General features: G+C 27.6%; 3 protein-coding genes across 5 annotated transcripts in view; 1 reads left to right on the top strand and 2 right to left on the bottom strand.

Annotated features, from left to right (window-relative positions):
* Positions 1-1,960, bottom strand: part of LOC112687266 (aminopeptidase N-like) — a 34,449-nt gene extending 32,489 nt beyond the window's left edge. Inside the window, exon 1 of the mRNA XM_025559882.1 lies at positions 1,848-1,960. Coding sequence (XP_025415667.1) covers positions 1,848-1,945 — 98 coding nt within the window. The 5' untranslated portion in view covers positions 1,946-1,960. The remainder of the gene's footprint in view (positions 1-1,847) is intronic.
* A 3,409-nt stretch (positions 1,961-5,369) lies between these two features.
* On the top strand, positions 5,370-11,345 carry LOC112687300 (low-density lipoprotein receptor 2-like). Of its 2 annotated transcripts, none has more exons than XM_025559935.1 (5): positions 5,370-5,427; positions 7,697-7,809; positions 9,148-9,273; positions 10,326-10,448; positions 11,119-11,345. In XM_025559935.1, exons 1-5 carry the CDS (start codon positions 5,406-5,408, stop codon positions 11,164-11,166), a joined length of 432 nt encoding a protein of 143 aa, XP_025415720.1. In that variant the 5' UTR covers positions 5,370-5,405; the 3' UTR covers positions 11,167-11,345. The 2 variants fall into 2 exon arrangements, with proteins under 2 accessions (XP_025415720.1, XP_025415719.1); XM_025559934.1 differs by lacking the exon at positions 5,370-5,427 and adding an exon at positions 7,475-7,569.
* Positions 11,346-12,498: 1,153 nt separating this feature from the next.
* LOC112687288 (thrombospondin type-1 domain-containing protein 4) overlaps positions 12,499-24,839 on the bottom strand; it is a 56,286-nt gene continuing 43,945 nt past the window's right edge. The window contains exons 7-19 of one of the 2 annotated variants that reach the window (XM_025559916.1): positions 18,395-18,599; positions 17,895-18,061; positions 17,699-17,822; positions 17,555-17,624; positions 17,336-17,487; positions 16,529-16,664; positions 15,756-15,990; positions 15,219-15,395; positions 14,596-14,760; positions 14,294-14,473; positions 14,042-14,189; positions 13,077-13,160; positions 12,499-12,987 (exon numbers count right to left, since the gene is read on the bottom strand). In XM_025559916.1, coding sequence (XP_025415701.1) covers positions 12,869-12,987; positions 13,077-13,160; positions 14,042-14,189; positions 14,294-14,473; positions 14,596-14,760; positions 15,219-15,395; positions 15,756-15,990; positions 16,529-16,664; positions 17,336-17,487; positions 17,555-17,624; positions 17,699-17,822; positions 17,895-18,061; positions 18,395-18,599 — 1,962 coding nt within the window. In that variant the 3' untranslated portion in view covers positions 12,499-12,868. Of the gene's footprint in view, positions 12,988-13,076; positions 13,161-14,035; positions 14,190-14,293; positions 14,474-14,595; positions 14,761-15,218; positions 15,396-15,755; positions 15,991-16,528; positions 16,665-17,335; positions 17,488-17,554; positions 17,625-17,698; positions 17,823-17,894; positions 18,062-18,394; positions 18,600-24,839 lie in introns of both variants that reach the window. The other variant, XM_025559915.1, reaches the window with a different exon arrangement.

The following is a 24,839-nucleotide window of genomic DNA, read 5'->3' as shown; positions in this document are numbered from 1 at the left end:
AAACACATAAAAAATAAAACTGGTTGAAAATATATTTACTAAATTATAATTAAACTTTTAACGTAAGATGTTTGACAAATACGAACCATGTAAAAAAAATCATACTAAAAATAAATATTTTATAAAACTATGATGATGAGTCGTGTGTTAAAATACGTATATACAACTCAACTGGATCAAACACATACATATGACCAAATTATTCCTAAATTGAAGACTCTGTGCACCGTAGTAATATAAGCAAAACCTCAATCTAAAATCAAAAATTAATTCATACAATCTTTTGTTCAAAATTTTATAAACTTATGGAATTCAAAAATGGGGTGCTGCCAAAAAAAAAAAAAAAAAAACCTCAACAAAATATAAGTAGTTGAATCTAAAATACTTCAACTTAATACACCCCTCCATACGTCTCCAATGACACTCTTCGCACTGACCTACATATACCTAGCAAAACAACACTACAATCAATTTTATAAACGGTTCTATTACCACTCGAACTCTAACTCTCTTATTTCAGAGCTATCCTCAAACTCTCTTTCGGGTAATATTAAAAGGAAATTTGAGCGAATGTGATCCAGAAATTTTCTAATTTGTAAATAAGTTGGTTAGCATATTACACGAGAACAATTTTTAAATCCTCATAATTATTTGTTACTGGTTCTATTGTTTATATTTATATTATATTCACTTACATCTTGTATCATACGCGTACGAGTTGTACAATTTTCTACATTAAAAAATGGAAACAGTGAAATTCTATGCGTAATAAATACATGTATAAAGTAGATAATTTTTTACCTGATAGTTATAAGTAAAACATAATTTATAACAATACAGTTTATAGTGAAATATGGTAGAAATGTTCAAATGTTACCATAAGTGTATGCAGACCTGTATTTTAGGGGATACTTACTAAACTATTATACTATTGGGTCCTATAATTCAAGTCTCTACAGTTCATAATCTACGAAGATTTTCTTTAGAACATATCAGATGTAACCGTATTTATGTTTTTGTGTTACACAGAATTAAATCCTGTCCATATTACTTTTTTTGCCGTCTAACCCGCCCAGGCCCGTTCGTAACATTTATTGTTTGTTTTTATCAGTAGTGATATATTATTATAAATATCATATAGACTAATAATATATACGTTTTTTTTTTATGAATTACGACAAGCCTATTCCATTAGTTTGGGAACATTTCCTTATCCAATAATTGGCATTAGTATTTTACTCTTATATTATATTTCAGTAGTTTTATTTTTGACTGGCCCAGTCCAAAAAAAAATACTACGATCCCACCCATAACTAAGCCGCAATATTTATATTATGGCATGGTCCGGTCAAAGTCCTATACGATCCGGGTTGGGTTAACCCGCCTGGTGCGGACTCTACTAGCGTCCTACTAACAAAACGTGTAGATTCATTTAATAAATTATAATGGATAAATAAATAAATAATCATAATATTATTTTGTATTTAATATTGTGGTATATTAGTACTAATGAATATGTTTTCCTTGAATTTCGAATGTTTTTTCAGATATCGTCAATTATTTATGATATGTACTTTTGAAGTCAATTGTTGATGTTATATTATCATAATAAAAATTTGTTCGAACATTTAGAACATTTAATTTTATTTTTTTTAATACAAAACATCATTTATTTTTATCTAATATTTTGGAATTAATTAATTGAATTTGAACATCAATTAAATTACTCTACAAAATTTTGGGGGATACCAAAGCACATCCGATACTCCCCTGTGCACACGCCTATGGGTGTTAAGTGATAAATAATTAATTAATTTGTTCTACATAATAAATATTCCTCTACATACCCATTGTTTTGATGGATGAAATTATAATAGTTTGTATTTATGCAGTGATTTAAACGTTGATTGAAATCAGTATGACTTGTTGTTTTCGGCGAACTCATTGTAAATATAATCAATAATGACAAAACAAGAGAAAAATGAAAATAATTATTAAAATTAACATAATAGTAGCATAATCCGGTAGATAATTTTAATACTCCAAGCACAATAACTATTATTTTGAAGTGTTAACCATGCGTTGAAAGAAAAGCATTTCGACTGATTGTTGTTTACAATAAACACTGATGCCGATCGTCTCATAACACAACCAATAATATAACAAAATTGCTTCACCGATAATACTATGATCTCCAAATTGATAACCGATGTTGCTGTAATGAATACAGGTTGGGATTCCCGTATTGTTGTATTTTGGTAATATGATTGTAATTTTATAGTGTTAGATTTCCGTTTTAGAGTTTGGTACTCGCGTTTCGATTTAACAGAATACTTAAAAAAAAAAATGAAAATGAAAAGCTAATGAAATGTATTATTTTATTGGTTATAAAACAATTAGTTTAACACCGTATAAAGTATTGACTTATTAAATAAATAATGCTGTTTGTACTATTTTTTTTGTACAAAAAAATACAGCATACGACATAATATGATTCTGAATTAATAACTGAATTGAATTTTTATTGCACTGATTTTCTTGCAATAAAATATGAATCAAATATACAGAAATGTTTGCATATAGTCTACATACTGGTGTTTGTTCAGTTTTTTCAATTTCTTGTTTATATTTTCAAAACCTTAGATTATACATTGATAACTGAAAAATATTGACAAAAAAATATTGGTCAATATAAGTTATAATGCGGATTTTGATTTTTTTAATGACAAGTAGTTCTGTAATCACGAATAATATATTTTAGAAAATCGTTCTATTTCCATTCCACTACACCTAAAATACCTCGTAAGCCCTAGTAGATAAATTTTGTTATGGACACAATTACAATTTAACGTTGTGAATACGATGGAATAATTTAGCTAACACAATCATCCATCTTATTCCGTATCCTTATCCTCATCGTTCATTATTTGTATTTTATTGATTCAAATGAAGAAGACACCAATGTCGTCATATGATACGCATCAACAAGGGAAATAAAACATTATGACTCATTAATTTCTTATATATATTTGCTAGTACTTAAACTTTGAGTTACTTTAATGCTTATCTAATGTGGTAAATTTTTAAAACAAAGGTTATTTAAGAATATTAAAGTCAATAAGAATCTTAAAAATGTAGGTAAGTGCATACGTATTTTAGTAGGCGAGTAATGCGCGATTTGTTTCTGAAATTTTAATTTTGGATGAGGAATTTTTACTTTTTAATTCAATTAAAATAGTATTACACTTATGCTTTTATTATGAATGTTGACGAACAAATTAATAAAATGGCTTTAGAATTAATAAAAAATGACATTGAAAAGTTAATAAGTTTTAAAAAATGACTTGTTAAATTCGACTTTCTTGAAAAAGATTAAATTGCCCATAACTTAAAAAAATAAAACAGTATCTTCATCTCTACCAAGTTAAAAGGGGTTTCTATCGTTTTTGGTATATTTTTATAGGACATCGGTCAATCACTTATACACAAGACAATTATTGTTATTATTATTATTATTATTATTATAAAAAAACTCTTGATATGATTATGTATAGATGATACAAGTGCACAACTGAATTGCGTTGGTATTAAGGAAATAGGTCGAATCGGTTCTATTGAATGAGATACTTTTATAATAAACATTAAGAAATCGATTGTCGAAATATGCGGTTTTTTATTTTGTTAACTCACTATTTATTTTCCCCAAGTTTAAATTTCGTTAAATGTTTAACTAGAATACAGTCGTTTAATTATTTTATTAATAAATCGTTGTATTTTATAATTATTATGATATTTTTATTGGCACGGAACTTTCTGGTTGTTATTACTGGGTCGGAAATCCAAATGTGAGCAGAACAAATCGCAATGAAAAATAATGAGAGAATAGAAATGTTTTGCTGCAACTAAGTGATCACTTGCTCCACTAGAAATCATAAAGGACATGGCGTGAAAAAAAGAAATGGGCGCGTTCGATGACAACGACAGTGTAAATCACGCGAAGTGCCAGCCTATGACGCATTCGTTTACTGCAACATAAAACTGGCCTAAATTGGGACCTCGGGAGTGAATATGAGATTTCGCAGCTCATCCAAGAACGTAATATTATTTTATTGTTAACGTCACGAGCACCGTTGTAGCCACCATCTCGCAACTTTAAAATACACTGCGACGTTTTGGTTGGTCTGAATTTTGCAGTTCGTTATTGCAGGCCGGCAAGTTGTAATAACGTTTCAGGCATCGACTGTATGATAATGATCTGATTGACACATATTTGAACAAAAAATAAATTATGATCAATTAATATTTTCAAATGTTAATTATTGACGGTTTAATGTTAATTGATTTATTGTTGTTTAATATATATAATACTAGTTGAAAAAGCTTACTTTACACGGTATAGTCATGGTAGGGGTGAAGATGTTCCTAAAAACCCCAAAGTATTGAAATTCGTTTAGAAATTGTATGTATTTTCGTATTATTCACTGATTTCATTTTTGGACTAGTATGCGAGTGTGCACTCATAAAAAAAAACAATTATTGATGTTTGTTGTGTCAGATATTATTGGCTAATAATAGTATAGTAAAATAATGTACTGGCCAAAATTAAACTAATTGTTGTATTAAACAAATAAACAAAACGACGTTTGTTCATTATATTTTTGATAGTAGATACGCTAATATGTTTTAATTTTATTTCAAATTTTTAGTGGTTTTTAGTGTAAGTTTTTTAAGTTCAATTTGTTTAAAAGTCGAGACAATATAACGATTGATGACAAACTAATGATGCTTGGATTAAAAAAAGGATGGACAAGCTTTAACGGTGAAAATATTATCGATTTGTGTTACGGTCGTATACTAAACATTTTTTAGTTAATAGATAATTTAACAGCTAAGTTAAATTAAATATATTTATTACCTAGTTATTTAATGTAAAATATATTTAGTGATATAATAATTAATTATATACAGAATAATTTAGCAATAGTTAATTTTATAATTAATATTAGTTAGACGAATTTGTTAATAGTTAACTTTAGTTAATATAAGTTAGAATAATTTAACAATTGTTACGTTAATAATTATTAATTATAAATTATTATTAATATTTTTTTGTAGCAGTTTTATCATAAAATTAAGTGTTAATATAAATTCAAAAACTATTATTATTTTATAATTTAACGTACAATTTATTTAGTTATAGTTAAGTGTAGTTTATATTAGTTTGTAATATTTTGTGTATATAATTAAGTTTTATAATAGGTTAAATTTAATTTAATAAATTAATAGCACCTAGTAATTTAGCGTAAAGTTTATTTAGTAATACATAGTCAACAATAGTCGGAATTATTTAACAGTACTTAACTAACATTTATATTAGTAGTATTTTTATTAAAGAATTAAGTGTTATGTTGATAAGTTCAAAGGAACGTAAGTAATTTTTCACACTATTTTAGACTAAATACTTTATAAAATTATACTTTTAGCAGAATTAAAAACGTTCGCTAAATGTTCGTTAAAAAACACTTTTTTTTATAAACATTTAAATATTCATCGTATATAATTTAATAAATTATTAAAAATACTCAGGTATGCACATAATTACTGTTGTATTTGATTAAGTGTTCATGCAGACGTAATCGCCTCGATTTAATATAATAATTTGGCAGCGTGTGGATGTAAACAAAAAAAAAAAAAAAAAATGTTTGAAAAAAAATAAATAATAATAAATAAACAAAAAAAAATTGCAATACTGCTACTAAAAATAATAAATTAAGTCCAAAGTCGGAATTAAATGCTACGGTGATTGCGTTCAGTTAAAATTTACAAAACAGTGGTATTAAGTATTAATTATATATATATATATATATATATATATGTATATATAGATTGGTGCAAATTGATATTTAATTTTTTTATAATAAATATTAGTTCTGCAGTATATACGAATAAATTTTCTTCTAATGTTAGTTAGTTTTTTATGCTAAACTAATTTATATTTAATCAGAGTCCAATATGGTCCAATATTAAAACCCAAGCAAATACAAATCTAGTAATTAAATTAAATTAATATTTTTCGAACGTTTTACGTTTTATTATTTAGTTTTTTTATGTAAATTCACAATACACTTTACGTCTGTTTACGTACATTTTTAAGTACATTAAATGAGTAAAGTAAAACATTAAATTTGTATTTCACTCGTATTTTAAATAATTGATAAACAATAAATATAATTATTTTATGACCTAAAAGTCTGACAAAGTTACATTTAGGATTACTTGGAGTCGAAAGCTTAATCATGACCCGAGCCTACAGAACTATCCGAAATTTATAACTGATCCTTTATTTATTAAAACAGATTATGGTATGAATCTTTATATCAGTGTAACAGTTAGTGCCTTTTATCAACAATTTTAAAGAACAAAACTTAAAAATTTTACGAAGTGTACTGCTAACAAAATAAATCCAAAAGAAATCATATCTCAAAACACACAGAGGTGGTATCTACAAAACGAAAATGTAAAGCTTATGTGAAATTCAATGGAGAATGTTTATATGATAGGATGGTCATTCATTCCGGATTTTCCGGGACGTTGCCAGTTTAGAAACTCATATCCTGGTGTTTCGAAAAAGTATTCTCTTAAAGGTCAAATCAATTTTAAACTTTAGACTGGATATTTATATTTATTTCCATTTTGGTTACTAAGTAATAATTTTGTTTTATTTATTATGTTGATTTTAATAATTTCTATATATGTAAGTTATAGAAATATTAATAAATAAAAATAATTATCATTGAAATATACGTTAAATTCAGCTAGTATAATATGTAATTAATTCAAGCTTTTTATTTACAATAGTGTGTTTTTTGTCAATAAAGTATAACGTAATCTCTTGAACAGAAAATAATATATTCAATCAAATGAAATGTATATTACTATTAATTGTTTAAAACTTAAATAAATAATTAATAATAAATAATAATAATAATAATAAATAATAAACATTAAATAAATAATAACTCTCTTTAATTCTCGATTAACTTATTTCATCAATAATTATGATTTATCTTTCTACTGCTTTCTCAGATTTAATCGGATTTTTTTCTGTTCTTATTAATATTTGTATATCACTTATGTCAATCGTTCTGTAAGAGCTATTGACGAGTCGTAATATCCGTTAAGATCACTTTCAAAGCAAATGTCAAAATATAAGAGTGTTTACACTCTAATTAATATCAATATCATATTATCCGACTCCTGTGTCTCAGTTTATTTTATAATAATATCAATAAGGCTAATGATAATGAATATATTTAATTTTATAATTATGTAAAATTATCATATTTTACTATAAAAATAATAATAAAAAAAAAAAAAAAAAAAAAAATAGAACCTCCATTAGTCATCAAATGATGTCATTCCGACATTTTTAATCGTGTATTCATTCTGAAAAATAAAATCATTTTTATCATGGTGAGATTTTAGTTTTAACTGTTCAACGTACATTCTATTCAGTCCATTCTATCAACTATACAATGAAGTTATTCTTATTATTTACATTTTTTTTGGGCAAGTATTATGTAGAATGACACGTTTGTAATTTATAAATTACAAATTATCAACCGTTTTCTTTAATAAATTTTCATATATTTGTATTAATGTATTGATTTTCATTTTAATTATCTATTTGAATAAGGAATATCACAAAGTACATTTCGATGTACCAATGACAATGAAATGTACTACATTCTGGGTTTTGACGGTTTATCTGATTGTGATGGAGAAACTGTCGAAGGATTAACGTGTAAGGTATGTATTTAGTAAATATTTTTAAAAAAAATGTAAATTAAAAGTTTAGGAAAATTAATACAAATTAATAGTATGAAATCCATCAGTATTTTCCCAAAAAATTATATCAAAAATATTTCTGTACTGCGAACTGTAATCAAAGACATCTCTTGTCAATAATAATTTAGTAAATTTTTGAAAAAAATACTATTATTATATGGGATACAATAAAGGATAATATTTATAATGTATCTCTGTAGTTAATGTATGCTATTATTGAAATGCATTCAAAAAATACATTTAAAACACAATGAGTCCCAGGAGACTAAGTGAGATACACGGACTGATGACTGATATAGGTGAATATTTTTTTTTTAAATTTGATTAATGAACCATTGATTTCAAATAACGAATTTGAGAACGGGTGAATGAGCGTATATGTCAAATGATAGCTTGCACAACTAGTGCAAGTATTAGTAGTTATCTAATTTCATAATCTGATTGGTTAAAAAAAAAAGTATAAAAGTATCCTTTAATTAAGTACATTAATTTAAGAAGACGAGTTCACCTATAAATGTATTAGACATAAAAATATCTTTTACACGTAATACAACCATTCAGTTTACAACTATATACATAATCTAATATATTTTCATAATGGGGACCATTTTAAATTTTGTTTTTTAAATAGAAGAACATTATTATCTATGGTGTTTCGTTTTTATTTTATTCGTTAGCAATAATTAGTTTAAAGTTATCTACGAATATATTACTTTAATAGTTGTAAAATTAGTAGGGCTTGGATATTAAAGCACAATAAATTACAAAAATATACAACTATTTAAAAAAACGAAACTGTTGATGAATCAAACAGCTTGTTGCGATTATGTTGTTAATCATACGGCTTCCGTGTTGTGCGGGCATTCCAGAATATTTTATTGGGACAAAAATATTTATTTTTTTTTGTAGATGTTTGATAATCTCGTGGACTGCTAACTTTCCAAGGAGGGCCACATGCGGTTAGCGGGCCGCGGGTTGGCCTTCTCTGCACTACACCATAGATAATTTTATCTTTTTTTTAAAATAATATAAGGAACCTCTACCATAAAATTATACGGTTTCATCCCGTAAAGTATAGTTTTTCTGCTCAAAAATCGTACAAATATAATTATTTTATTTATAGGACCTACGCGTCACGCACTCATACTGAAGCCCATATGACCGATGGTCTGTAGAGCGTTAAATCCGTAGTAAAATTTTGAGTATCTTAAATATAATGATAAGCTACTAAAAATTCACGTATAAAATTAAGTTAACAAATTCGCTAATTACAGTATTGAAAATAATCACGATTTTTAGATACTACCCTGTTCTGGTAATCCAATATTTGCATGCAAATCAAGAAAATATTTGCTTTCGGAATGGGTTTGTAATAAGAAAATAGACTGCCCAGATGGAGAAGACGAAAACATTGATATTTGCAGAGTAAGAACATTTTTCTTGTACTGAATGTTTTTTTTTCGCATAATGTTCGTATGATGTTCAGTGTTTACACAAAATCACATGAAAAGTTAAAGAGTCTGTACAGGATTAAAAAGGGGGATTAAGTTAATGGGTTAACCTGTTTTCCAATGATCAAATTATGGTACTCGGTCATTCGGGATTGTAAAGATTCATAGCATAGCAGAACAGCCATATAATTATAAATATCAATTTGAAAGCTCTTATCTGACTCAATATCAATACCAGGTGCCCGATGAGCCAGACAATAAATTACAATAATGGATCCAAATATGGATGATGTGAGGCTAAAATGAAATTAACAGACACAGAATTCACCGTTATTTATTACTGAACCTAACTGGACGCTTAAACTGATGTGATGTTGTTATATATATCATACATATTTTTATATATCATCATCACATCAGTTAGTATAATAATAGGGTTAGTTGAATAAAATTGTGAAATTTATTAAATCCATGAAAGTTCGTAAATAGAGCTCCGTCTGTACTGGTCTGGTTGCTTGACCAAAAAGCGAGGGTTTGACTCAATTTAGCGGACCGCGATTAGTTATTTTCCTTTTTATAATACCGGCATTACCAAGAACGCGAGGAAAAGGTGTTTGTTTTCACCAAAACTATTTTTTCAAGGCTATAGTATTTTTGAAATTAATTAAAGTATCTTTTTGAAATATTTATTACTTTGATCAGCTAAATTAAATTATTTTTATATCTATAGTTCTTCATGACAATGGCATTGTATGTAAAAAAACTTTGATAGGTAAGTCAGGTTAATACTTTATGATAAATAAGATTTCTATGCACGCGTTGAGAAAGCTGTTCAATGTATATTAAAGTTTAAGGTTACATTTACTGATATTAGAATAATATATTACAATCGATGGAGTAAATTAATCATTGGTTGACATGAATGACTATAAAAACAGCTTAAAGAAAATCTTAAGAAACTAAACTTATTATTTTTAAAAAAATTTCAAATTTAATAATCATCATTGGAAAAATTTTAATTTTCAGAAACGATCGTGTTCAACAAATCAATTTAGATGCGATTCCGGAAAGTGTATTTTTCCAGATTGGGTTTGTAATAAAATAAAAGACTGTCCAGATGGAGAAGATGAAAGTATAGATCTATGTAAAGTAAGAATATTTTTTTTTTTTATAAAGTTTTGTTGTGACATAAAATATTTAAATCAAATGATATAAACTCAAGTATTTTTAGATGAATTGATTTTTCATACATTTTACCACATTTAATTTAAATATGTATCATAAAATACCATAGTTTTCTTTGATGGATAGTTTTTATTTATAAAGATATTGTTTCTTCAGCTTTTCGTTTAAATATTTCGGTGCAATAATTATATATGATAGATCAAAAAATATATTTTTCTTACTTTTAAATGAAGAACTACTCAAACAGCTTAAAAATAAATAATTAGCAACTTAACATCATCATTATTTGATTTTAATATTTATAAAAAGAATGAAATATCTAATTGAAATGTAAATTTGTATTTCTGAAATATATAACTTTATTTTTTAATGTTCGCAGAATATCCAAAAAGTATATAAATATAAGTTATATTTCTTAACTGATAAAATTACTATCATATAATATATATAATATAATAACACTACCACAGTCTAGTTTTTAAAATTCTAACTGCTTGTTTTTACTAAAAATGTATGATAAATAATCACTCTTATAATTTTGAAAGAATTATGCTAATTATGGACACAAGTAGAATAATTGTAATATTTTCTTTACGATTCTAACAGATATCATATTTTAAATCCTTATGTTTAGAACCAAATATGTTCAAAAGATCAATTTAGATGCATGTATGGCAAATAACTTCTTTTAGAAAGAGTTTCTTATGAGTTTTATGAGTTAACGGATTGTCCAGATTGAGTAGCCGAAAATAAAGGTACATACAGGTTAGGTAAATTTTTTTTTATTGTACTGAATACTCTTCACTGTATGGCATTTAATGATTTGTATCTAAATAAAATATATCATTAATTGAAACGTTTAATGGTGTTTTGAATTTGCGCTAATTTTACTTATTGTCTACGAAAATAATATTCTATTTAGAATTTATTTTTTCTTTATCTCTATAAGTACTTAATAATTTTTTTTCTCTAAATATTACTTTTTTAAAAAATGTTCTGAAAGATATAGCAAACATATCGAATGCACAAAATAGACAGCATTTTCCATTAGATAGAAAATAAACAAATTAATGACTGGTCGAAATCATGATAAAATACGAAGAAAAAAACGTAGTTCATCAGATTTATGTGGAGAACTCAAAAACTCTGAAATAGATTTTATATACATTTACACACTTAATGTGACAAACTAATTCGGTATTTAACAGTGTTAAATGGATGATCACGAGGAAATAATTGTCCATAGTGTGTCTGTAACAAATTTACGATACGGATTGAAACACACTTGCTTTAATCTAACATCGACCAAATAAATAATTTAAAATTTGATTTGCATATTCGTTGTCTATGTAAGCAATTGTAGTCATGTTCGTTATATGGTATTGTTGATGATGATAGAGGGTAAATTTGCCAAACTATAACATACAACAAGTCACTTTTGCAATTTATTTATTACAGAAAAACTAAATAGAAAAAAAAACAAATCTTAAGGTTAAAGATAAGTTTAATCTAGACAATTTATGAAAAAAATATACCTATCATTAGTATTTAGTATACATATACAAACGTATAATACATTAATTGAATTAAAATTTAAAATAAATAAATGACGATAATTATGCAATTAAAAAAAAAAAAAAATATACTTAATTTATTATAGACAAACGAATAGGAACAATATAAAGTTATGTTTAATCCTATTTTAATAAATTAAACTAATACATAAAAAAGGTAAGTAATTAAATTAAAAATATTGTTTGCGATAACACAAAGAATATATCTTGATACTGAACACGAAGACACAAAATTATTTATATTCAATATTCATGAATCGTATTTAAACATACATTATCTCGACTAAAAATATAAATATCGTTACGTACTTAAATTTTAATAATAATATAACAAAAGATTTATTTTATCACTATTGATTTCGAAATTTTAAAGAATTTCAGTATAGTTTAAGATTTTATATTATAAATTCTAATATATTTGTATAAGAGTTAAGTGTTTTAAATATTTTAAATAAATACTTTTAAAATATTGTTAAATTAATATCGTTAAATTTTTAGAGATTCTTTAAGCATTAAATCGCCATAACTTTAGATATAATATTTTTAATACATACGTGTACGTTTACATTTTTACATCTAAAACTTACCTACACGGTTATTACTTGATTACAATAAATAATAATAGTTTTTTATACACGCATTATTTCTACAGTCTACGTGCTTAAAAATATTTAAAAAAATTACTGTTTTCTATGTAAATCGTAATGTGCGGTAAAATATTAATATTATTAATTATATCGATCAAAATAATTAACGAGGTGATCTAATATCGTACAAAATCATTCTTTTCCAAGTCCTACCAAATTTGATCTACATTTTATTACGACAAGAGTTGCAACATGAGATTTTATAAAATTTATAGGAGCACAGTCTAGCTTGGGCTACGAAATTACAGTTTCTGTGTTGTATGTCCACGCATTTGGCATCGTCTGAAAAATACAAAAAGAATTATTATTTTTCTCATTCTGACCCATCTCGTTTCACAGATTTCCGACAGATATTTATTAAAAATACCAACCTTGATTCGGCGGCTGTTCTGTACTGATGTTCACTGCAGGTTTGTTTTCTCTTTCGACTCGACTTTCGTCGTTTACTACGGGTGCTGAAAATATCCATTAATATTTTTTTTTTTTTATCCAATGTTTGTTCTACGTTTCTAAATGTATTATATAAAAATAAATCGTGGCGTATCATTATAAAGTAACATTATTATTTTGTGCACAGCTGGTGTGGGTAATCAAACCTACAAAATCTACGAGCACTTCACTAATTCACTCAGAATCCAACTTAAAATGTTGCAAAAACATTTTATAACTAAACGTGGCCAATAAGTCTTAATCTACCCGCCACTGTAAATGCTTTTGAATTAATTTATACCTTGTTTTTTTTTCGAAAATGAAATTTACCAAACATAAATCAAAATTAAACCTAACAGACAGAAATCCTACAACATCAATTATGATATGCAAATACACGCATTTATATGGATTTGCAAAAGTTAAATAAATGATCTGTGAAAGAAATCTACAAATACAAATAATAAATTTAAAAAAAACTCCTGTATATATCCGTAGATGTAGATAACTCGCAAGGGCTAGGAATTTCTTATTTTGTTAAATAAAAAAAAATAATAATAATAATAAATTCTGTTTATTTTTAAATTTATACCCTAAAATAATTTTTATAAAGTCCATATATGATATGAGGATGTATTATTTTGTATGCTGCCCGCAAAATTATGATGTATTTTCAAAGAAAAAATCTTTAATATAAGAATATTCAAGAACAAGTCTATTTTGAAACCATTTCAAAAATCTTTTGCCCAATCAATAATTTATCCATTAACACGCAATTTAAAATGTTTATAATATCATACTATTGTAATAGTACAACATTTTATTTTATACTGTATGATATTCTATAACTTTAAAGTATGTAGAAAAGCTATTAAGTTTAATATTAGAGCATATAACTTACAAGCACCTGAATAACTATTAACGCATTGATTCAAGTTACAAGAACGTCTGGCCGATGGTTTTTTCGAATCATCGCAGTCCAAAGATGCTTTTAATGCTTCATTAAGACACTTCACGTCTCTTTTCTGAACGCCTAAGTCGCATGATCTCGAGCACTAAAAGTAAAAGTAAAATATTTAAACATTATGTATTTTAGCCGTCATCAATCAGTTGTCTGATCAAAGCCAAACAAACTTAATATCAATAATATCTACTGTACCGGAAGCCATTCTGAGGTGAACCAAGCAGAACCGCAGTTTTCTGTGAAACACGACATGGACGCTGAAGGTTTTTCTTTTCCAGAACATTGACTCTCGGATACTATTTTCCATTGTCTTTGATCGTAAGACATACATACTAAAGTTCTTGTTTGGTTACCCCAACCACACGTTTCCGAACACTGACAATTTGTATTATTACTTAGTATATAATTTATTTTATTTTATTTATTATTATTATTATTATAATTTTTTTTTATTATTATAATAGTAAAAATTTAATAGTTAAATAATAAAATCTTACTTGCGACCAAGGTCCTGCAAACCAGAGTCCACTACAATCTTTGTCACTTAAACATGCTCTGCTTGCTTCTGGTTTTATTGATCGTTCACATGCGTTCTCGCGGTCAATGCCCAACGAACAATGCACTTTTCTGGTCTGCGTACCAGTGCCACATGTTTCAGAACACTGAAACGATAACACGAACGTATAATGTTCAAGATTTATTAAAATCATGTTAATCCGTGGTATTCGTAACGTAGTATAAAATATATGAAATAATTTAAACGATACTAAATTTACGAAATACATTAGAATTTTAAATATTATTCAAATTAATATTCGCAGAAAACAAATTTTATTTTTGCTTATATATACCTAAATCAATAATGTCAACAAATATCTTAAATTATTTGACACGGTTTTGATTCGTTACACACATGTTATTGACTGTAAAGACTAATTTAACTGTATTTACTGTAAAAACTTCTCAACCCAACTCCTATCAACACATAGTATAATTACTTGAATCTAAGTAAAGGTTTTGTTTAAAATATATTATTGTTTTGGATCATTTACAATTATTATAACTTTCTTATGTTCTATAGTAAAAATATACACACAAATACATTTGTTTGTAATAATACCTGTGACCAATCGGACGATATCCATGAACCGGGTGCGTTCGACAGAGCCATCGCACACGGTCCCATGTCACAGGTGGTTTGGTGTGGAGGTTTCTCATTCTGCTTGCACTGGGTTTCGTTAGTTGAAGAACAGCTGACTGATCTGGACTTGATGCCAATTCCACAAGTAGTGGAACACTACAGCAAAACAAATCAAATGGTAAATTAATAAAATAAAACAAAAATTAGCAAACGTTTAATACTCGCGAATAAATATATAAATAGTTTATTGCTGGTTAAGTTATTGGTATAAATAGTTTATTCCATGCTGGAGTATTATTATGCGTGTAATGTACAACCGGTTTCGGATTGTAAATCATCAGGTGTAAAGTTCATAAAATTGCGATTGATACTCAAAGCTATACATCAGTTTATTTACTTATTTCCATGTGTAAACTATTTGTTTATATATATTTAAAACAAATGGGTTATACCAACCCCGTGACTTTGCACATCGGAATATAACCGTAGAAAATTGCGATTGTACATTATACCGACCTTGGACCATGTTCCGGCGATCCAATGCGCATCACCGTCAGATAAGGAGTATTCGCAAAGCGGCTTTTGGCAGACTTTGGAGAGGATGACGTTGGTGGGAACTGGTGATGAACATGCGGACTCAGCCGCGTTCATTGTTAACGCGGAGTTGATGTGCTGCTTGCACACGATGTCCCGGGTTTGGACACCCAGACCACAGCTGACCGAACATGAACTCCAATCGGTGATTGTCCACCTGAAAATGCACTCCACGTTCATTTGCAGTCAGAGGCGTATTTAGACTTACTTCTAGGGGGGGGGACTCAAATTTTTTCTTCAATTCAGGCTTAAAATTTACAAGTAAAATTGTTGGTAATATTTAAATCAGCTGAATCTTTAATATTTGTGTTTTTTTTTTTTTTAATCTAATGATCCACTTAGAATCGACTTTTGTGTAGTTCTTTTTTAACACCTGTCTGTGTTTTGAAATTTACGCTTGTGTTTTATTTGATTTATGGATGAAGTATGGATCCGACAAAAAGCCCAATTCATTATTCACAGCAACGAGTAATTTTATTTCGTTATAAAATGATCCACATTAAAAAAATTTGAAATGCGTATCTCACATGTAATCAATTCCTTAAATACGGATTCAGGGGGGCGATCGCCCCTTCGTCTCCCCCTCCTAAAATACGCTCGTGTTTGCATTAGTACAGTTGCATACAACTGCATAGTACAGACAATTGCAACAGCCGTGTCGAGCAACCGCTAACAATTCACAGCGGAAAACTTACTGCGCCTCGCATGGTTTCACGTTGCATCTGAGCACTTGAGGTTGCGGCTTCTCTAATCCATGGCACCGTTTATCTGCCACTATTTGCTGTTGTTGATTGTGCTCCTTAATACACACTATTGTAGACGTCTGGTATCCTGTGCAAAACACACAATTGTTCACTGAGCTTAGATGTAGGGTTATATTTTTTTTTAATTTTATTTTAAGCAAGATCACCGCAATAGATTTGTATTTCTTTACGTAAGCATTACCGTGTTCAGAAGATAATTTTTGATGTTGAAAACATTACTTAAATGCAATTTTCTTTTCAATTTTATACTCTGTTGTTTAATTTTTTTCTAATTAAATATCATCAATAATTTACTAATTCGGTTAATGATTAATCTGAATTATATAATCGTTCCACGATCTGAACAAAACTACATGCATGAACTACATACGTGCATTACCAGACTAAATGTTTACACTTATTTATACATATATAGGTTAATCAATCTAAAACTACAACCAATTAATTTGAATACCCATTAATTATTTTTAAGGTTTTTTTCATAAACCTACAATAAACGTCTTACAATAAATATATATATATATATATATATATATATATATGCGTTTAAAACCATTTTTAAACAATTGTTTATTTCAAATATTATTAAACATAAATAATTACTTTGTACCTAGGTATTCAATTGCGGTAATCTCATAAAAACAATACCAAATAGTTCCATTTTTAAAAAAACATTTTTGATTGTTCCTAATATTTTTAGGAAATTGATTTATGTAGATAATAAAAAAAATTAGTAACCTCCACCGCATGTTTTGGTACATTCTGAATAGCCACTTAATTTCCATAAAAACTTCTTTTTTCTGCCTTTGTTGCGTGGTTTTACAGCTTCGTCACCGATGAACCCTTGAAACTCTGACACAGTTCCAAGAGGTTGGTTCAAGTTGATTTTTCTACAAAAGCAAATATGTATTCATTCGATTTACTATGTACATCATTGAATAAAAAATAAACTTTTACTTGTCTTCGTTTTCAAATTCTGTCTCTTTATCAGTCATGTAAGTTTCGTCACCAGTTGTCAAATAATTTCCTACAACATTTAAAGTTAAATAATTAAAAAAAAAAAATGTTCATGCGATGCTTTTTTATGTGCATTATACCTACCAACATGAGCTGACATGTGCGAATGGTGCCTAATCAATGGTGGCGCAATCGATTCCTCTACGGGTACATCTAAAGGCAGTTTGTATTCGTATTTGATACCGGGATTCGTGTATCTGAACACCAACTAAAAAAAAAATAGAACACATAAAAATAAGACTTACGTACAACACATACAAGTGTATGATATTGTAGTTACAATGAGGTCTACGAATTCTGAGAGTGGTCCTGAGGCATATACTGTTTCACCGAAATTACCATTTTCTTTTCGATACGTAAACACTGTACCTGCTCCTTCGTAATCTCCTGGCCAACTATTACTCCAATTTCCATTAAAAATGTACGGCCCAACCGTATGTTTCAGTGCTGTAAACACATATTATTAACAATATTATAATGAAAACGAATTAAACCAAAAATATGAGATCACTTCACTATGAAAATGTAACACGTACAACTTTTACACGAGTAAACGTATTATATTTAGGCCTATTACACGGGAATATAAAAATAAATATTTATATTGATTTATTAAATTATTTTAAATTATTTTAGTTTTTAATAGATCACACATAAGCAATATATTATGATTATATTTTGGGTTTTCTTTGTATTTCTTAGTATTGCAAATCTACACGATAAATTTTAGGTTTAATAACAATTATTCATAATTTTATCCTAAAATGCATTATTTATTACCTATGCTGTTGGCAGATGGCTTAAGTTCGGTAATCGTGATATTGCAAGCAGATTTTGGTAATCTAGCAATTAAATTATATCCTGGTGGCATGTCTGGTCTAGTAAGGATTCCAGAAATCAAACGGCAAGTACTGTTATCACCACCACATACACCACATTCGTCAATTCTTTTTTGCCCACCAATCGAACCATCACAGCTGACCACCTTAAAAATAATATTGAATACTTAAATAATACATAACAAAAAAAATTAAAACACTCTAATATAATATATTAAAAATATATTTTATCTTAATAACCTCGTTTAATTTTTGCATCAACTAATATTATCGATAATATATATTTACTTTTATAATATTGTTTCGGTGTACGCTCAAATCAATCGAAGCGCACTTTTACCATATAGGTACAAAATATAAAAAAAAAGACATAAAAATACACATTATACTAGAAACTGCTTGGACATCAAAGTAAACTTTTTTACTCGAGGATAACTATATGTACTGAATAATATATTTTTCTATATAATAATACACCGGTTTGATTAATATTAGATATGTGCAGCAACAGTATAATATTTCTTTAAATATATTTTCTATTAATCCACAGCAATAATAATAATATTAGTAATACTCTGAGGTCAATACGAATAAGTAAATATCCAATATACAGGGCGATCAGTAATCCGTATTATAGAACGGGTTAGTATTGCATACAAGGATCATACGAACAGTTCAATAATCCAACTGTATTTATAATACAAGTTTCAGAACACTCTGTATATTATGAATATACAAACACCGTCAACTCGATAAATCCTGAAAAATTATCATAGGTACATGGCACGTTGCGGATATGATTTAGACGTCAACGTTGAAAAATCAATTATCGAATACTTGAACGCGCGCGGGGTGTAGTGAGATTCCAATCAACTACCGTTGTGACTCCACTATTTTATACGTACCTACAGCGTTCGGACAACATAAATCACCAGGAAAGCCTATGTTCGCGTGTTCATGTACGATAAACATCGTTTATATTTTTCCTTACGAAGATCTAACGTGTTAGATAAAACGTCGAATATCGAAACTTCCCACTGGGTTCTTCTAAGTTGTAGATGAACACGCTAACTCCATTGATAAATAATTAATATTACCAGTTTTCATTTGTGCTTGACAACTAAAGAAGTTTGGATTCAATTGAATGTTTCACAAACATTCGAATTTCACAACCATTGAAAAATATACAAGACTGTAATAAATTCGGTGAACTCATATTCTATTTATGCTATAGATGTGCCTAATACACGCAATGGTTAAACAAAAATATAAATTTTTTAATCCTATCAAAATTACAAACACATTAGATATTCATATTAGTGAGCGAAATTAGTTAATTTCCATAATATGTTTATTATTTGTTCTTAAAAAAAATACCTATGAATTGTAAATATATAAAAATAGACATTTTTCTCTAAATTGTGTTTACGGAATTTGATAATTAACAAAATAAACGAAATAAAAAAATTTCCAATTACGATAAAAATCCTTACATTTTAATGTTAACAAAATCATATTCATACAAGTAATAATTACCATAAGATATATATTAAAAAATCATAATCCGAAAAACATTAAAATAATTAAATAAAATCGTGTTTTATTATGTGTAACATTATTTAAATAATGGCTTTTAAATAAAAAATAAAAATAATTTTAAAGAATACCTATAATAATTTATCATACATAAGACATACATAAGTGCAAGTCACTCAGAAAATTTTTCAGTTCATATTCTTTAATCTATTTAAAGACCTTGGAAATTATAAAACTGCTTTTCGTAAAAGTTTTAAATTTAATCGAAAATACCTTATAATTACGATTTGATTACTGTTTAATAATATGGTAAAAGCAAGCGTCCACAATGGGTAATAGGTTTAGTCTATAAACTATAGTGAGTTAATGCCTGACAATATTATTGAATGTAGTACACCTATATATAAATATGTTTAGAACAATTTTAATTTAAAACTAATATGTAAAAATACATGATTTACTAAGTTTCAACAAGTGACATAGCAGGTATTCAGTCAGTAAAGCTTGTTCTTTTATGAATCTATAGACGATTAAAAAACAGATTTTAGTAAGTGACCATAAAAAATAAATTAAAATATATGAATGCGTATATATTTCTAAAAGTATATAAATGTATACATGATTCAAGACACTCGTGAAATCATTTGATAATTTTCTATTAACAAGAAATTAAATTACACATTTTCTTTTACCAAGCGACAGGTTTATAAAAGTTATCCGATCTTAAAGTGTTGAACATTTTTTTATTGAAAGATTTCCCACAGCGAGAAATCGGTCTGTTATTTCCATTAGAGATATAAGTGTCTAGTGCGATATTTAGCGGTGATACATTAGTAAATGAACCTTTCTATTATTATTATGACACATTCCATCAGATTACAATATTTGTCATTGGAATTTTTCTTTGAAATGGGACATTGAACTTTACTGTAACTTATTTTACTATACTCGATCCGTTCAATTTATGACGACTTATAATAATACCCAGAATCGCATAAAGACGATGAATGATTCAATATTTAGTTGTAATTTGCTTAAAGCTTATAGTTTGAGAAACATTGTTAATATTATCAGATAGCGGCAATAAATCGTGTTATAATGATAATATTATTTTTTTTTTTTAATTTTTTTTTTTATTTTAAATTAAAAACATATATATTACAGAAATATTATTATTTCTATATTACGGATCGAAATTAACAATTAGATACAGAATTGATAAACTTAACTTCTGTAAGCTTATGCAACTTGTGTTGGATATAGGAAGCTATGATTATTACTAAATATAATAAATAAGAACACTATATAAATATAGATTTATTATAGATTAAATGTGGCAGCAGATTGATAATATTTTTCGTCCCCGGAAATGTAAATCAAAGCGGCTCAATAATTTTTTTTTTTTAATAAAAAAAGGGGTTTACACCAATTAGGTATAAATTAATAATTTAATTAAAGCTGACCACTCAACGACCATCCCATCGGGAAACTTCCCAACTTCCCAATATGTCAATCCAGCATATAGTTAGTCATTCGAAGGGATTATATACCATTATCATGTAGGCATATAAATGCGGGATTCATTCCAACCGGTATAAGGACCGATCAAATCGAGCAATAAGAAACTACATTAGACGTGCAGCGAATTAGACGGATAGCCAAAAAAAAAAAAAACTATAAAATGAAATCATATAGCATCCAGGGCTTATAATGAAAAAATATTACAGCTGGGACTATAATCCTTAAATTATTTTGATCGTTCTGTATACCTATCTAAACCATTAATAAATAGTTTTACGTACATACTCGTATTTATAATAATTAATAAGAGTATACGAGTGTTCGTTAGACACTATTCTTTGCCACTAGCAGCTACAATGTACCGCTGATGAAACGTAATAGTTGATAATATTATTAAATAAGACACATTTTTATAAAAAATGCATCATTAATGAATAATTAATTTATAATTTTTAACACGGAAAATAACTTTGACCAAATGCGCGACTGAGCGTTCCAGTGAACTCTTAGAAGTAATATTAAAAGGGACGCTTATTCAAGTGTTGTGTGCGATAAGGAAACAGAGTCCCTTTGCATAAGCCCCTTACTTTAAGCCGTGAATTAGTACCCATAACACGATAATATTCATAAGTAATCGTCCACATCACTCCAACGAAAACAATTACAATAACGAATAATATTTGTGCACCACATGTAAAGCAACGTATATTTGGAATATTCGGTATCAAATATACAAAATATATATAAAATCTTATAATCCCAAAATTTTTGTAGACAAAAACGCGAAAGGAAATATCGTAAATCCTAAACTATACAATAGGTCACGTACATATAATACGTTAGTTTACCGCTGTTAATTATTCTAATAATATATATATATATATATATTATAGTAATATTATTATTATTATTTTTTAATATTATTATTATATTTAATTTATTATTATATTATTTTTTATGAATATAATTTCATTCACTTTGAAAACTTACACTTAATGCCTATGATCTTACGTACTTGAAGTAAACTTTTTTATCCAGACCCCCCTTCCCAATTTTTAATTTCTAGATCCGCGCCCGTACACATACACACCGTTTCGTATTCCCGGAACGTAAAGGTGCGTGCGATGTACAACAGATATACACGGGGCGGGGGTGGGATGAGCGCGTGTAAAAATAGATTGTTTCTAAATTAACGCATTTTTACATTTCTACCGTTCCACCGTTGACGGGTGTCGCGGTTTCAAGGTCACTGGCGGTGGCACGCGATTTCCTTTCATCATCGCCCACGCGGCGATCGTTCGATTTACGAAAATACATCCGCCCCTGAACCATCCGCGTGCTCAGCACCAGGATGCGGTTGAAACGGAGTCTTCGTCGTCGGCGGCGGCGGCTGCTGCGAGGCGGAAAGTGAACAGTATTTTGGAAGAGCCAACAAAGTATAACTACTGCCAGCGATAATAATTAATTTATGCGGATGACGAACGTATGAGTCAACGGGCCCGATTATTGTGAAAAATCCGTCGGGGCTTACGTTGAAAAACGAACAGAAAAAAAAAAACCGTTTAGAAGAAAACTTTTGATGTGGAAAATACAAGTGGAGAAGTCGTCGACTTTGATAACTTTAACATTTAAAATCCTCTTAGAGCTCTTAATTGGTTTTTTAGCAAGGAAATAATGCATTTTGAACTTTTCCCCTTCGACGTTTTTCTCGGAAAATAAATACCGGCTTTTACATATTTAAACGCCTATAATTTCCTTTTTCGTATTCGCTTCAGCGGATTTGATACTATACGCATACAGACTATACGCATACAGGATTGAAAAATCAATTCATATAATGATCTGTCGACAAAAAAAAACCGTTTGCACGCCATGTATACACGAATAAATGTCTAGTTGTATTATTAAACGTTGAGATGGAATTAAAGCTTTTTCGCAAATTTCGCAGAGTGGAAAATAATATTCTTATTATAATATGCATTAAACAAGAAAATTATAATAATCGAACAATTATGTTTTGTTAGTAAGGTACAACGGTTATAAGTAAAAATAATGTGAAAAGTATTAATATTTTCATTTGTTTAATTAGAACACAAGAGTAACATAATTAAATATAATAACTTTAAAAGGTATAAGAATTTTTCTTTAGTATGTAAATGAAATTTGTTATATTTACAATTTTATTCTTTACCATAAAAAAATACAATAATATTACTTGATTAATAATTACTACCTATAATTATAATTAATAATTAGTATTATTGCTTAGAATAATTTAAAATAAGTATACCAAAGTATATTATTGGATGTATTAGCACTTATATTATTAACCTATATAATAATGATTGTCCTTAGTTATTTAAAATCAAACCATTTCGATAGAGACATTTAAATAATAAAATTAAAATTAAAAATACTTTTACACTATTTTCAGCTATACTATGTTTCGTAATTATTAAGAAAATTAATATATTTTAAACTTCAACAGGTAAAAAAAATATTTATAGTACTCTAACAGTTTTCATTGTTACGAAACAACTTTATGCATATTATAAAAAAACAATTTAGATTATTTTATATTAGTATACATAGGATAATATCACAAATCATGATTCTAATACTGGAAAAATCCAGCATGTCAGTTTTAATGCTATGGTATTTTTGGCAAATGTTTTATTTTAACGTTTGTCATATTTTCTCAGCGGAAGTTAATTATAATGTTTAATCCCAACAAACTCGTAAATGTAACAACGGACGATGCGCACCCAAAATGTTCGCGATCCACGGACTAGACGAAGTTTGCCAAGAATCTATGTAGCAGTCGGTCTGACCGACCATAACTTTGTTTATTAGTTTCAACTACTAACGTTCGTCGAACCTATCTGATATACGTTATAATAGGAATACACAACACAGCTCTGTATTAAATATCAATTTTTGAATCGTACATTATTCGTTTAAGACAATAAAAATAAGCTTAAGAATCAAAATGTTTGGAAATCTGTACGAAAACTAGTTATATGTTTTTTATTTTGTAAAAAATTGTTGTCACCTATATGTAAATGATTGTACAAACATAATCATCAAAAAACATGATAACTATCATCGTTTCAATAATGTACACGATCGTAACGACTATCTATAAATATTTTACTTTACCATCGTAGTCGATAATTATTATATTTTACAACGAGACCGTGACAAATATAAAAATAGTTTTCTATATTATAAAATAAACAAAAAATAAAAATTATTTATACAGTGATTTTTACATACCAATAAAAGTTGCAATTTAAAAAACAATATACTGGGTCGGATATACTGAGAAT

The sequence above is a fragment of the Sipha flava genome, unplaced genomic scaffold (assembly GCF_003268045.1).
Source record: "Sipha flava isolate LNK unplaced genomic scaffold, YSA_version1 339_pilon_pilon, whole genome shotgun sequence".
Classification (NCBI taxonomy): Eukaryota; Metazoa; Arthropoda; class Insecta; order Hemiptera; family Aphididae; genus Sipha; species Sipha flava.
The sequence above is the reverse complement of the archived record's forward strand: the minus strand, read 5'-3'. Positions and strand labels throughout refer to the sequence as shown.

Coding starts and splice junctions, on each gene's coding strand:
- LOC112687300 (XM_025559934.1), top strand. CDS start 7,536: ATGAAGTTATTCTTATTATTTACATTTTTTTTGG. Junction 7,570..7,696: donor ATTATTTACATTTTTTTTGG/GCAAGTATTATG, acceptor TATTTGAATAAG/GAATATCACAAAGTACATTT. Junction 7,810..9,147: donor TCGAAGGATTAACGTGTAAG/GTATGTATTTAG, acceptor CACGATTTTTAG/ATACTACCCTGTTCTGGTAA.